Source organism: Vigna angularis, chromosome 2, assembly GCF_016808095.1.
Source record: "Vigna angularis cultivar LongXiaoDou No.4 chromosome 2, ASM1680809v1, whole genome shotgun sequence".
In the NCBI taxonomy this organism is placed as follows: Eukaryota; Viridiplantae; Streptophyta; class Magnoliopsida; order Fabales; family Fabaceae; genus Vigna; species Vigna angularis.
In genome coordinates this window covers 24382589-24399535 of record NC_068971.1, presented here as the reverse complement: position 1 = coordinate 24399535, position 16947 = coordinate 24382589, and the positions used below count along the sequence as shown (strand labels likewise).

General features: G+C 34.2%; 1 protein-coding gene across 1 annotated transcript; it reads right to left on the bottom strand.

Annotated features, from left to right (window-relative positions):
• Positions 1-12491: 12491 nt before the first annotated feature.
• On the bottom strand, positions 12492-13122 carry LOC108320049 (verprolin-like). The gene is made up of 2 exons (XM_017551390.1): positions 12838-13122; positions 12492-12779 (listed from the first exon to the last, which is right to left on the bottom strand). Exons 1-2 carry the CDS (start codon positions 13120-13122, stop codon positions 12492-12494), a joined length of 573 nt encoding a protein of 190 aa, XP_017406879.1.
• Between the last annotated feature and the right edge of the window lie 3825 nt (positions 13123-16947).

Genomic DNA, 16947 nt, shown 5'->3' with positions numbered 1-16947 from the left:
AGCCGAACGGCTTGGATATAAAATAACGAGCGTAACACAGAAACAGGAAAATAAACTAGAACGAACGGTTTTACAAAACATTTAACCGAACGTCCAAATAAGCTAACATATACAACCTAACATCTACGAGCGCTTTAATCAAAACGAAAGACAGACGTCCTACTGTTCTGCTTTCACTTCCACTTCCACCAGGTTAACGTCCTCCAATTTTTCTTCTTCTAGCACCTCTTCAAGTGATGCCCCTCCATCTGCTCACATCCACACAGATGATCATTGCAATGACAGGACGAACGTACATATACAATACGACAACACAAGGGAAAACGAAAGGGTAAGCTTATATAGTTTAAGTTATACATCAACACATGCAATGTAACATTTCATTCCACACAAGCACATAGTTTAAATTATAACATCATGTAGCATCTATATATATATATATATATATATATATATATATATATATATATATAACGACCGTCCGGACTGTATGAACCGTGTAGCTACAGGCGTCCTTGCACCCGAGTGGTGTAGTAACTGAACTCAACAGCTGCCACTCGAGGTTAGTCCGTTCTTACGTCGCCCATGTTAACTTGTGGACTAAGGACCTCCTGCCATTCCCACACATGAACTACTCTCCTCTACATGAAGATGAGTATCACGGAATATCAGGATGGACCAAGCCAGCATTAGCAATAACCACAGTCATACTTTACAAATTTAATATTCAACATATATGAGACGTTCCTCCCTGGAATGCTCGTTCAAATTCCATAATCGCATAATTATGTAATATAGTGTTCACACGTCTTAATATTTCCTATTCATAACATTTTCATTCTATGTTCCACTTTCTTAAAAAGACGAACGTTCAACTTTATGAAGGAAGAGGACGAACGTTAAAAGTCAGATTTAAAAGAACTCAAATAACAAATCAGGAAGACTCCAGAGTGATAAGACCATTTTCCTAATAATTTAAGTACCAAGAGGTCAGGTTGACTCATCTTGGACGAAGATACATCAATAAGAATACTTAGCTACACTGGAAATCTTTTGTTTAAAAGGGGTCGACTACCAGTCAATGACCGAACGCGCAATATACATTTACAAATTATTTTGGACGAGCGCTGATTACGTTCGTTAAGGAATCAAAGATAAGGACGAGCGTTCGATTTAAGACCGAACACTACGTTAAAATGAACGCTAGGTAGATGATCGACAACCAATCATGACGAACGCTTGGTCCAAGACCGAGCGCTCTTTAGGACGAACGTTCGGTACAAGACCGAGCGCTCTTTAGGACGAACGTTCGGTACAAGACCGAGCGCTCTTTAGGACGAACGTTCGGTACAAGACCGAGCGCTCTTTAGGACGAACGCTTGGTATAAGACCGAACGTCACTTAATTCAGTACCATTTAATTTAAGGCGTACGACAACTCTATGCTGAGACGAACGCTCAAACATAGTAATTCGAAATAAGGACGCTCGTTCTCAAATCGAATTCTTCCCAAATGAAGGAATTCTACTCTAAGTTATTTCCAGGGAACACGAACGGTATAAGACCGTACGGTGACGAGCGTAATCTATCATAGGGAGAATTTTCATATCCAGATTTTTCAACTATCTTAACTTTAATATTTTTCATATGATTCATATTTCGTAACTTCATATCCATGTTTAATTCTCATACTATACAGATATCATCATTTTAATAAGTCCAACCATACCATAGTCATACACCTTTCATACGTATTCAAATCAACATGCATTTCAACCAACATACAACATATACAATATCAGTGATCGTTCATAATAGCTCAAACAGCATACTTTTCATACATTCAAATCAAATCGTACAACATGCAAGTATAAATTAAACATATAAGCTTCCCTTACCCGGATTGACAACCAAACTTGTCCTAGATGCAAAAGTGGCTTCGTCCAACTACGCTTTTCTTATGTTCTTGACTCTTCCAAAACAATTCTAACCACAGAAAACAGAATACTTAGACTACCTACTTGCATGCAACTACAACCCTAGTTTTCCAGAAACCTAAGGACGAGCTTCTGAAGGAGGCTTACCAGTTTCAGCCTTTGAAACTGTTCGGTCCAGTTGGTAGCTTGCAGTTGGGCGAGCGTTCCTATGGTGCTGCAAGTTGATCGGAGAAGAAGCGTGAGATTTACAGTAGAGAGAAGTTGGGAGTTCTAGAGAGAAGTTGGAGAAAAAATGAAGGGTTAGGTTCTGAGGAAGAAGATGAGTGCGTGCAGGTGGGAGAGATTTTCGAAAAATCAAAGTTTTGTTAATTGCCACGCCCCACGGACGAGCGTCTCCTCTGCTGACACCTGCACACCCACTTCTGAATTGGAAACTTCTCTCGTGACACGTGGCGTGCGTGCATGCAGTGTTTGGTGCGCTTTTAAAGCCCTGAGCGTGTGACGTGGTGCGTTTTCCAGTGCAGATCAGAGTGGTGTATGAGATTGGTGAGTGGGTTTTAATGGCTGAGTGTGGAAGTGAAGTGCATTAATGGTGATGTGACAGAAATTATTATTGCTAAATATTAGGGGGTCTCACAGTCTCCCAATAATTTTTTTTGCTAAATATATTATTATTTTTGGCAACATCTAAGAACCTCTCATACAATATTTAATTTTCACGTCAAACAACTATATCAAACATAAAAACTCCAAAATAATTATTATTTGCAATTTATATTAATGAAATTAATAAAGGAATTGAAATAGTCAGAGTCTCGCATTTTTCGCATAACTGTCACTCTTACACGTTCACATATCAACTAATTAATTTAAACGACTAATTTAAAATAAAATAAAAGTTTGATATAATTTAACCTACTTAATCTGGAACTAAGTTACTGAATATTTTATTAATATAATCGTACATATTCGAATTACTAAGTCAAATATACTCGGATTTCGCTGTATTTTGAATTAATTATCAAAATATTTAGAGTGATTGTTGTTATCAAACAATGTTGATATAATATAATAATTAATTATCTTTGAAAAGATTTCATATAATAGAATTTATTTAATATATTTATAATTTATGGGTTCGAAAAGCTTATATCTATAATATACCATTACAGGAGGAACCCATAAATTTCTTAAAACATAGTTAGGAGATAAAGGCAGATCACACTCTCATCCGATCCTAGCCAAGATGAAGGAACATTTATGTAAAGAGATTTCCTACTATCTGATCAAGAGCTGTCATTTCGAGTTATTTCTAAACCTTTGTTGAACGAGGACACACAAGCTAACCTTTATGGTTTTGAATCCTTCTACTATCACAAAAATAATTTTTCATGTATATTATTTTCAATTTTTAACATCAGATAAAATTCTAACATCTTAGTTAGAGACATCAAATTAATATTGAAGTTGAAAATAGACGTTTAAGAACGTTGGTCATGTGAAAGTATAATGTCCCCAAATGACTTGAAAGTATAGGTAAAACTCAAACGAACTCCAAATCACTTCAAAATTTGTATGAAGGACAAAAAATCATGAAAACTCTTCATAAAACATTTCAACTCAAAATTCAAAATCTAATTATTTTAAATATTTTTGTAAATTTTGAAAAAAAAAAATTCCAAAAAGTAAAAAACAATGTTTTTTGGAAAATCTTGAAGGATTAGCTAGCTACGCGAGGTACCACGATATCATAATTTTTTTTCTACTCCAAATCCATATATAATAATAGAAAAAACGGTTAACTAGAGTAAAAGTTAAGGTCATTTTAAGATCTACAATTCAAATATTTTTTAAACTTCAGATTCACCCAACTTAAAGGCTCCTGGGATTTTCCACCTGAAATAAGAGTTTATAAGAGTGCTCAAAAAAAATTTCGTTCAAAGATAATAACCATAGCTATGAAAACCAAAAATCACATTAAGTAGTTATATCCAAGACTGACTGTAATTTTAGGTTGTGGATATGTGCAACTTTGTTTCTGGGTTTATGTTAGAGCTGTCAAAACGAGTAACCTGGCTCGACCCGGCCCGACTCACCACGGGTTGGTTATTTAGTGAGCCAACCCAACCCGGCTCACTTATTAGTGAGCTGAAAAAATTCGAACCCGGTTAACCCACCACAGGTTGGTGGGTTAAACGGGTTGGCTCACTAGCTCGTTTAATTATAATTTTTTTAAAATAAAAAAATTACAATTCTTTTTAATTCAAATCTAAATAAACGTTACACTTAAATGATGTTAAACTCGAAAGACACTTCAAAATAAATAAAACAGTATCATACAAATCCAAAAACATGCACAAAAGACGAACAAATAAGCTTTTAATATTGATAATTTTTGTATCCCTTTTTCATTTATAATATTAGAGTCTTGAATAGATAAATTTATAATAGTTTTCTCTCTTAAAACATCTTTTTCTTTAACTAATAATATTGAAACACAAAAATAATAAATAATTAAATTAAATTAGGTGGGTTGGTGAGCCAACCCGGCTCACCACAGGTTCAACCCAATGAGCCGGGTTCTAAGGAAGCCGGGTTGAAAACTAGCCCACATAAAAAAAATACATTTTTTTCAAACTCAACCCGGCTCAAACCCGTGGTGAGCCGGGTTGGCTCACGGGTTACAACCCATTTTGACAGCACTAGTTTATGTGATATGGAATGTTTACAAAAATTACCATTTTAAAAAAAGTATATTAGATAACGATTCTAGTAAAAATTGAGGAAAAAAAGGGTCTATTGCCTCAATTTTGAATCCAACAAAGGCCATAAACGCTTTAATTAATTTTAACGGTCTACGACCTCGGTTGGAACCAGAATCGAGACAATAGACCCAATTTTTTTATTTTTTATTTTAATTTTTGGTTTAATATTTTGGGTTTTTTGAACTCAAACAAAATCCTAACATTTTTGCTTTGATTCTTGAACTCAGGCCAAAAGTTTCGACTTTTTATCCTGCCTAAATATACTTTGGTTCTACAACCACTGTCATATACCCAAAATAACTATTGTTGTATCCCTTGGTTGCACTAGTGTAAGTGTTAACTTGGAAGGAGCTGATAACATCATTATTGAACAAGCTATTCAATTCAATTTTGATACTTCAGATAACCAAGCTAAAATACAAAGCTCTTATTATCAATTTGGGTTTTTCTACGGATTTAGGCAAAAATGGTTTGTAAATTACGAATCTAGGTAAAAAAAATATATTTTACAGAAATAAACAAAAATGGTTTGTAAAATAAAAGTGAAATCATGAATCTTGTAATCGATTATATAGTGACAAAGTCGTGCAAAAAAACACAAGTTCACCTATTAATTCTTATTGAATGACTCCATTATCAACTTCCTTATCAATGACATCTTACTAAGTGATATTACAGGCTAAAAAGGTACGTCACCAGTCATCATTCTATATAATGCATAACAAGGAACACTTTGGTTGAGGCTTATCCTCTCTATTTCTTAATTGTTTAGATGGAAACGAAGCTCAATATGTCCTTTCCTAAATGCATTGAGTGTTTTTCTCCTTGAAACATTTTCCATATAATTTAAAAAAATAAAAACTTACTTTCTATATCAGTCATACTTAGAATCGAAATAGAAAATTTTCTTATTTATTGTAAACAATTTCATTACGTTCATTTTCTATTCTATTTATAATTACAATAGATATACCAATTATATATAGAATCGGCATAGAAAGTTTTCTTTTCTATTAAAAAATGTCATAACACCACTTTTTATTCCTAATAATATTACAATCGGTATAAATAATTATTATAAAAGGTATATTTTGCACTAATATCATCACAATTTTAGCGAGCATGTCTTTTCCAATTTTATCAAACATTTTCTCTTTACCTTTATATTTTTCTCTATCCTTTCTTTCATTTTTCTCTCCTTAAAATTCTCTTTTGATTTTCTAGAACATGTCCCAATTTTGTCACTTCCTAAATTAAGACCAAATTTAATTTTTATTAAAATTCATATTTTTATTATATATATTTTTTCTTCATTTTCAAAAAAACTCTAACAATATTATTGGAATATAATTATTAGATTTATGTTTGATTTTTTTTACATTAAAAAAAGGGTTAGAATTTGTTTAAAAATAATGAAGAATTTTTCATCTAATTTTAAAAATAACAAAGAATTTTCCTTATTATTTTAAAAATATAATAGAATTTTTCTTATAATTTTAAAAATAATGAAGAAATTTGCTTCTAATTTTAAAAATAATGAAGAATTTTCTTCTAATTTTAAAAATAAAAAAGTTCCTTTTAATTCTAAAAATTATAAAAAAATTTCTTTTCATCTAAAAAAAGCCTCTAAAATTTAAGATTGGTACTGAATTGAAGAAAATTAACAAATTTTGATACTAAATTAAACAAAATTAATGAAAAATAAAACTTAATTGAATACAAATCACTGACAAGTGACATTCATACTGACTTGACACGTAAAATTGATATTCTTGACACGTTCTATGCTGCATGCCACAATATTAATTTGAAACGTTGACAACTTCTTTTAAATTTACAAAATATTTAAAAAATAAATAAAAACCCTGAACTGTAGCATATTGTTATCTTATAATGACAATTTAGAGGGTACATACAAAAACAAATTAAACATATTTTATTAAAATAAGAATTATATTAAACATTAAAAAAATAAGTGTCATCTAGGAAAATAAGAGCCAAAAAGAATATTTAAGTCTATTTAATACACATGAATGTTGCATTTAATTCCATTATATAAATTATTACATTTAATATTAAAAATAAAAAATTATAAGAAAAATTCATATAAAAAACAAATAACCTCCATTCATTTATTAATTAAAAGTATTTTTTGGAACATCACAGAGAAGAGTAGAATAATTATTAATTACAATCTATATTATGAAATTATTAATTAGTAATGAAATGCTTAACGCCCTTTAAACTGACAATATGAACCTTGTTTAATAAAAACAAAAAATATAACATTACTTTTTGAACTATCAATGTATTAAACAATTCATTAATTAAATAACTTTTGTGGGTTTTTTTGACCAAAAGTTTATTTATTTTTCTCCAATAACGTAAAATGAGTATACATTTTGTTTTATATATAATGAGTACAATATGAAGATTGATCTCATCAGAAAAAATAAAAATAAAAATAAAACTATCTTGAAATGGCTTTTCGCTTCTGTCATCCTTTTCTCTTTAGTGTTTTGTTTGTTGCTTTGGTTCTGATATCAGGTAATTGTAAAGAATAGACATTTTTTAATTCTAGTTTTTTTTTTTTCTAAAATGAATGCAAACCAAGTAAATTATAGATCCATATGAATTTTATTGTGAAACTAGATATAATTTTATGAGGAAATTTGATATAATTTTATGGTGATCTGAACTCAGGAGAAGGAGCAGTAGTAGCAGAGGCAGTAAAAGGAATGATAGATGCAGACCTTAAGTGCTTCGGCCTTTGCACTCCAAATTGCAAGCAAGATTGCACAGGAAAGGGATTTACCAATGGTTTCTGTATCCAACAGGGACCTCTCAATCAATGTTGTTGTCTCTGATTTATTCTATACCTATGCATTTATAAAACTTTAATAAAACGTCTGTTTCAATTATCATTTTTAATTATATAATTATTTATCTTTTTGTTGTTTTATTCAAATTTCAAACATTATTTAAGAGATTTAAATTTAACATAAAAAAATTGAAATCATCCTTTAAATAGATAAATGATCTGTGCAAGAATACACAATTTGAAAATTATAAAAAGCAAATGGCACTAGTACATTAAGGAGAAATTACACCGGTTAATTTTGGTTATAGACACGGGCTCTGCAACCGAAGCGTATATGAACGAGGTAAAAAGTGGGTCGTTTTATGTCTCGGTTCTGAACCGGGTTAAAACGAGATCAGATTATGCCTCGGTTCTTAAATAACTGAGGCAATAGCGTGTTTTTTTTTTTGGTTTGCACAGTCCACTTTCTTCTCCCTCTTCGCACAGTCCACGGTTCAAGCAAAACAATAATCAATCCACAGTTCAAGCAAAACAATAAACAATCCACAGTTCAAGAAAAACAGTCCACAGTCCAAGCAATGAATTTTCATTCCCTTTCACAGAACCAAATCTCAAAAGTTACAGAATCACATCTCAGAAGGAAGTACATGCTAACAGCAACTACAAAGAAATCGCTCCCAAAATAACACAGAAAAAAAAGGTATGGGATTGATGCAATGAGCACTGCGGAGGTTGTCATCACCAACTCTGAGAACGATTTGGGGAAGAAGAGAGGCTCCTGCAAGGCCAAACCAGAGAAAAGAAAAGATGAAGGTTGATGCCTCCCCTTCTCGGAGAAACGCCACCGCTGCAGGACACCCTTGCCGCCACCTCGCCACGACCTCGCCGCCACCTCAGTGCGGCCTCGGTGCAGTCTCGCCGCGGCCTCGCTGCGGTCTCGCCACGGCCTCGCTACGGTCTCGCCGCGTTCTCGGTGTGACCTAGCCGCCACCTTGCCTCCACAGAAACCACCGCGATTCGTAGATCGACGAACCTCCCACCAAACGCCTTAGATCGGCGAGCCTCCCATCATCGCCGCCGCGGTCTCGGTGTGACCTAGCCACCACCTCGCCTCCACAGAAACCACCGCGATTCGTAGATCGACGAACCTCCCACCAAACGCCTTAGATCGGCGAGCCTCCCATCATCGCCGCCGCGGTACTCGTCGCCACCATCGCGCCTCCCCTCCGCTTTCGACGCCGGCCACCATCGCGACTCCCCTCCGCTTTCGAAGCCGGCCATCATCGCGCCCCCCTCCGCTTTCAATGCCGGCCACCATCGCGCCTCTCCTCCGCTTTCGACGCCGGCCACCATCGCGTCTCGTCCTCGCACCGTGGCTGTCAAGTGGGAGAGGAGAAGAGAGATCGCGCCCTCTCTGTTTCTGCCAGATGAAAGTGAGATGAGAGTGAGATGAGAGTGAGACGAGGAAAGAACAAGAGGGGAGATGAGAGTGTCAGAGGAAAGAAGAGGAAAAAATGAAAAAGCTGGTCAGGTGTGGTGTGAGTGATTTGACCGGGTAATAGGCCTCAGTTCTATCTTTAACCGAGTCAATAGAGAGGGGTTCAGACTTTTCAGTGACCAACAGAGGTGTATAGGCTTCGGTCTCATTCCAAACGAAGCAATAGGAAGGGGTTTAGACACCGGTTTCGTAGCAAACCGAGGCAGTAGTTACGTGTCAGACTTTTTCAGACTTTTTAGACAGCGCAGCAGAGGTGTATTTGCACCGATTTTGTGTTAACCGAAGCAATATAACTTTTGGACCTCGGGTTGAATGGGGACTGAGGTGTATAACCTTGTACGCTTCGGTTTCTCAATAACCGAAGCGTATATAGAGCGTCAAAATCCGCTTTTTTTACTAGTGTGGAATCTTCGAAGCAAGGCAACAAATTGGATGATTATTTGAAAGATCATAAAAAGAAGAAAATAAATAAATTTATTATATATATATTAAAAGATAAAATTTTCACCTCACAAAAAAAAATCTCTTCTTTATATATAAATATATTATAATTACATGAATATTAATCAATACAATATTATGAAGGAACCTTTAAAACAAAAAGGGTTTAGGGTTTAATTTTTAATAAAAAATTATTAAATAATTTAATAAGTAATATAAGTGATTAAAACTAGTATATATTATTAGATGCATTTGTGGTTGGTAATTTAAAAACAATATTAATTTAAAGAATTGGTGAATTAGAAGAATTTATTTAATTATTTAAAAATAAAAGAAGTATTTACTAAATAAAAGTTATATAAATAGAAATCAACAAGCACATAAGATAGAAATATACTACTTACAAGTAAGTATTGAATATAGTAAGTTATATTTATACACTAATAGGAAATTAGAGTTTTCTTTTTCATATATAAAAAAGGTTATAGATGGTAGAACAAAACCTATTTATGTTGTTGTATCTTTCTCATCATGTACCGGATCAATTTGAACATTTTTGTCTACTCACACCATTAAGATTATCATCACAAACAAATAAAAAAAGAAAGATTAAGCTAATTTACCAAAAGATTAATCATACAACAGAAATACAGTTGTAAACAAATATACATGTTATAACCAATCCTAAGACGTATAATCATACATTCTACACTTGACATTCGGATAAAGCATTAATGTGAAATATTGGAGGATCGTGCACTTATGGTGGCCTTTACTACTCTACAGAATCATTGTCAATGCGTTTCACCCTACCACACACAAGGTTAGTCCATTAACGCCTTAGGCCAAGGTAAAACCTCTAGACTAGGTCCTCCTGCTCCTCTCACACATACCACACTCTTCTTTACTTAAGATTGGATGGTTATTATAGTGTCAAGATAACCTCCAATGTTTGACTCCCACATAAGTGCTTACACTACTTAAACACCAGCATAAAATCTCTCCACGAGATTCATGGAAATATGCCAAACACATATACCAAGCACATGACCAATAACAAACTTAACATAATCACCATAATATAATATGAATAAACAATATGTACACTTTCACTCATATTACATGAAGCATTACCTATTTCATACTAAACATGTATAGAATCTAAAACAAATCACTTCAAATGGATAAAGAGTTAAAAAACACAGAAAACCACATTAACACTTAGATTGATGCTCAGTGCAAAGACCCTCGCAACAAGGAATACTCAATACAAGTTTCTAACACTTAACGTTAGAACTCTTACATTTTCTCTCGCTGAACACAAACATCCTGTTGTTCAGTGAAAATATTAAAAAGGTTTCACACCTATAGTGGCAACTAGTGCTCAAGATTACCTTGTGAGTAGGCAAAAATATTATCCAAATAAAGAACAACCTATATAATTCTTTAATGGTGTGTGTTGTTTTAGAGTTACTCCATTCACTAGCGTAGGAAGAGGAATAAAATCAAAGAAGCCAACTTCAAGGTTTAGATATCCTTATAAGATTTTCGAAAAAGAATATTCCATCGCACAAGAGCTTGTTTGGTCTCCTCCTCTAACCAACATTCACAATACATTTTTTCATCACAACTAAGGAAATTTGCATCTTATCTGAATCATATTGTAGATAGTTTTATGCATAAAAGAATTTATTTTTTAAGGTGAATCTCCTTACAGTTTTAGATCTTAGGAACAATTCCGTTATATATATATTATTTTTTATTTATTATGATGATTATACTTGAAAATAAAAATAAGATAGATAATTATACCCGGCTCCTTTTCCTAGTACGATAATTTTTTAGGATAAAATTTTTCTTATGGGGAATAATTGTGATGGCCCCTACCTCACTCACTTTGTTTTTCCCTTCTTTCTCCCTGTCCCTCTCTATACGATATGTTATCTGTCTTCTCTCCAAATTATTTCATCTTTTTTCAGAATCATATTTTACAATAGTTGAGAAAATGAAATCATTTCTAACTTATCATATATTAAGATAAAACATATATATTTTTTTGTTTCGAAATATATTTATTTAAATAAGTGTTCATATTTTATAACTTTTTTAAAATAATTAAAAAACAAATGTAACTAAACTATTTAATTTATGAATTTTAATTTGTTGGTGTCAGAACCATTTAAAACGCACCCAAAAACCCTCTGAACGGACGCCAGGTGTCAAGCGAAGAGGATCCGGAAATCAGATAGTGGAAGACAAGTGTTGGCAGATGAGCGGACGCTTGTTTTGACGTGAGAAGGAAAACTTGATTTTTCAGAAATTCACGTCACACTCTCTGCATGCATCCTTTTTCCCCAAATTCTGAAAATCTCATTTCCTCTTCCTTCTCTCTAAAAATTCTCCCTTCTCTCTACGAAATCTCACCCTTTCTCTTTTCCGATTTCCGTTCAGACACCGTAGAAGCACTTCAAGAGCTTCCAGATAAACCGTTCGATTTGTGAAGCTGGGCTGGTAAGTCCTTCTCTTCACTCTGTCGTTCGTTTTCTTAGAGATGCAAACTCAGTTCTGGTTTCATGTCACTAGTACAATAAGAAGAAAAGGCACCGGTTCTTTTTTATTATTGACATCGGTTCTACAACCGAGGTATATGTGGGCGAGGTAAAAAGACCAGATTTTATGCCTCGGTCATGGACTGAGATAAAATCAGATATGAATATGCCTCGGTTCTTAGATAACCGAGGCAATATCGTTTTTTTTTCAGATGCAACCCGTTTCAGTACACAACCAGCATCCAGAAATTGTTTCAGTCCTCAACAACCAGAAATTGTTCAATTCTCAGCAACCAGAAATTGTTCAGTTCTCAGCAACCTCAGCAACCAGAAATTGTTTCAGTGGTGGAAGTCATTGTTTTTCAAACAACCGAAAAATCTTAATCCCAATTCAAGATCAAAACAGACCTAACATATGCCAAAATCTGCAAAATTTCTTCATTGGGCTGGCCTCAAGAACAATGCCAAAATCTACAAAATTTCACAAATCTAACATGGTTAAACTTCTGCAACGAACAAGATATGAAGAAGAGGCAGACGAACAAGAGTAGATGGACGGCGGTGGATCTAGAGCGGTGGATGAAGATGAAGATATACAGGGGAAGAATGGCGGAGGTGGATCGAGAGCGACGGAGCCAGCAGCGGCGGAGGCAGCAACGACGGAGGGCTCGCCGATCTGGAGCGGCTTGGCGATGGCGATCTGGACTGGTGGATCGAGAGCGACGAAGACAGCAGCGGCGAAGGCAGCAACGACGGAGGGCTCGCCGATCTGGAGCGGCTTGGCGATGGCGATCTGGAGCGGCTTGGCGATGGCGATCTAGAGCGACGGAAGCAGTAGTGGCGGAGGTAGCAGCGGAGGAGGCAGCGGCGGAGGAGGCTACAACGGCGAAGGCTACAGTTGTGACAGAGGGGAAGAATGGAAGAGAACGAAGGGGAAGAATGGGAGAGCACGGAGGGAGAAGAAGTGAGAGCACTGAGGGAAGAATGGGAGAGCACGGAGGGAGAAGAAGTGAGAGCACGAGGGAAGAAGAAGATGTTGGGCCGTGGAAATGAAGAAGATCAGAGAAATGAAAGGGTGTATAGGCATCGGTTGTTTGGCAACCCGAGACCATAGAACCTTTCGCACATGTGTATAGGCATTGGTTGTTTGGCAACCCGAGACCACAGAACCTTTTCATAAAGTTGTCAGACAAAAAAGCAGAGTATAGGTCTCGGGTGTTCTTCTAACCGAGGCAATATCATGGTATATAGTCTTTTACGTTTCAGGTTTTGCATAACCGAAGCGTATATGGCGTGTTAGATTCCACTTTTTTTACTAGTGTGTGTTGATCATCATTCTCCAAATGAGTGGTTCTGAGAGTGTTTTGGTTTTACTTGGTTTAGTTAGAAAATTGTCGAGCGTTGAGGGTAGAAGAACTGATAATGGTGAACTGTATTCTGCCTCTGTGAACGTCCGGTCACGCTTAGAGGTAAGGGAAGCTTATCTAATTTAATTTGTATGTTGTTGTATTGCATGAACGTTCGTTGAGTTGATAATTTAAAATGAAGCATGATTGTTGAGATGTTTGACTATATGAAATATGATTGTTTCTATGTTCTGATGTATGAAATATATGAAATTTCTATGATATGGATGTATGAACTTATGTAGATAAATGTTGAGAAATTGAATTGAGATAAATGATTTCTAAGTATGAAATTTCCCCTATGAAAGTATATGTTCGTCACTGAACGGTCCTTGACCGTTTGGTTTTTCTATTGAACTTGGTTGGAATTGGATTCTTTCATTTGGGAAGAATCCTAATTGAGGACGAGCGTCTTTGTTTCGAAATACTATGCATGAGCGTTCGGCCAAGCATAGTTGTTTCTTGGTATTCGGTTATAAACCTAAGTATATATATATATATATATATATATATATATATATATATATATATATATATATATATATATATATATATATATATATATATATATATATATATATATATATATGTATTTGTATATTTTCGTTTGTTCTTAAACACTACTCCAAATGGCATCTTATTATATTATTTATCTAGCCTTTTACTATAAGTTTAGTAGTGCTCGGTCTTACACCAAGTGCTCATTCTCTTTTCTTTTATAATCTATCTTGATGAAAATAGCGTTCGTCCAACTTCAATAGTTTTCTCTCTACCGTGCTCGGTCATTGACTGACATTCGGTTTTCTTGATGTTAAACTCAAATAAGTTAAGTATTTATAAGCGTGCGGTTTCTTCATGTGAACTCTTCTAAGTATTATTTCTTGGATGTCTTGAAGAGTCTGGATCCATTTGTTTCGGCCTAGAGTATTTGCTCTTGGCATGGTCTTTTCGGTGTTCGGTCTGAGCTCACAAGGGTCAGTTCATTTAATTGGCCCACTTGGTAATTGACATTCGTTCCATTCGTTTCTTGCGATATCTATTGCACTTGGTTTCTTTCTCAACCCGATAGTAACCCTCTCGGTCTTAATCTGTTCTGAAACTGGAGACCCTTCGGTCTCACTCCAAGTGTTCGGTCTCGTTAAAGGTTAAAGGTTAACGTTCGGTATTTTCTACCCTTAGTGATCCTTGTACAAATGGTTTAATTGAGATGATTAATAATGAAAGATGAAGAGAATATGATATGGATGAAATGTTTTGGAATATGGACGAGCGTTCCAGGAAGGAATGACTCATGATTGTATATTGGAATTGGTAAAGTATGAATGTGGGCATGCTAAGCTGGCAGTTCATCCTGATGTTCCGTGATTACTCGTCCTCACATAGAGGAGGGTAAGTCATGTGCGGGAACGGCATGAGGTCCTAGTCCTTATGGTTAATTTGGACAGATAGGACTAACCTCGGGTGGCAGCTGTTGAGGGTATCCCAGTTACTACATCACTCGGGTGCACGAACGTCGTAGCTACGCAGATTTCATACAGTCCGGACAGTCAGTCTAGTATTAAGCTTTGTATGAACGAATGATGAATTATCTTGTTTGGTTGATTGTGTGAAATATATGCTTATATCTGAATTAAATTACATAAGCTTCCCCTGTGTTTCCTGTCTTGTTTGTTTTGTACGTTCGGTTGTCCTTCTGTTGCAATGATCATCCATGAGGTAAGGAGTATAGTCTTTTAGTAAGGTGATCGCTCGATCACCTTTTCCCTTTTCTTTTGCAGGATCGTTCGGTATAATTCTTTTGTAAACCGTTCGGTCAGAATTTCACCCCTGTACAGCTTTAAATTTCCTGTCCTTCCTTGTAAGGCCGTTCGGCCATAACCGTACGTTCTCTTTTAGTGTAAGACTGATCTGTATTACTATTTAATGTGATTATTCTATTATATAGTTTTAGACTGTATTTTTGGGATGTTACATTTGGATTGATGAAAACTAAAAATATTTTTACACATTAATATTATTAGGTAATTTTTAATTTAATATGTTCACAAAAATTAAAAATATTTTTTGAAACGTGTAGGATAATAATTCATTAAAATCTATATTAATGAAATAACGAAAATATTAATTAGTGATGAAAATAATTAAATAAAACCCTTTAAACTGAAAATATAAACCTTGTTTAATATAAACAAATGAATTTAAAAATTAAATTTTAAAGTTTCAATGATTTATACAGATCATTTATTAAATATTTTGGTTGTATTTTCTGATCAAAATTTTGTTTTTGAATCTATGTCCAATAAGGTAGAAGGAGTAGTGCATGATGATCCTCAAGCCTTTATATATAGTGAGTGGAATATGAAACTTTCATCTCATCAGCAAAAAAAGATCAAACTGAGAAATAAAATTCTCTTGAAATGGCTTCTCGTTTCTGTCATCTTTGTTTCTTCAATGTTTTGTTTGTTGCTCTGGTTCTGACAGCAGGTAACTAAAAAAAACAAATTGATTTTATTTTTCCAATTTAGTATCCTTTACACGGTTCTTGTTTTTTCTTTTTTTTTTTTCTAAAATGATGGCAAACCACATAAATCCATAGATCCATATGAATTTTGTGATGAAATTTATAATGTTATGGTGATCTAAACGCAGGAAGAGGAACAGTAGCAGAAACCGACGTAGCAAAGGGAGTAGTTTGCATCAGCCATTGCTTTAAAGATTGCCATGAAGATTGTTTAAAAAGGGGGTTTAAGGAGAGTTTCTGTTTGCAAGAAGGAGTTGATTACTCCTGTTGTTGTAAATGATTAATGTATGATATACCTATGCTTATTTCATAAAACCTTAATAAACCTGAGTTTTTTAATATATATATATATATTTTATTTTAATCTGTTTTATTTACATTTGAAATATTATTTCTGAGTTTTAAGTTTAAGATAAAAATTTGAAACCATAATTTAAAGAGATAAATGATGGGAGAGTTAAAAGTTTGAAAATTATATAAAACAAGTGGAATCTTGGAATTATTTGAAAGATCATTAAAAAGAAGAAAATAAATAAATAAATTATATATATATATATATATATATATATATATATATATATATATATATATATATATATATATATAAAGGTATATTTAAAAACATTTACAGAGGTTTAAAGAAATTTTGAAGCAAACAGGTATAGGCAGAGGATGGAACCAAGCGGTTTATATTAAAATGAGAGTGATATATTAATGAAAGTTTCAAAAGTTCATTCCATTTTCTGAATACTCTCTCTAAAACTTCTACTCTCTTCTTTTCTCCTCCTTCTCTCTAGATTTCCTTAATCTCACTTCATCTGTTCAACAATCAGATCGTGCCTAAGCAATCCAAGTGTCAAGAGCTTCCATTCCACCGATCAAATTTAGTGTTTAGAGTTGGTAAGTTTCGTTCCTTTAATTCTCGTGAATTTATGGAATTTTTGGCACATACAAGTAAGCCTTGCTGTTTACATGTGTTCATCAGCCTTCTCTTCCCCTTTCTAACTTCA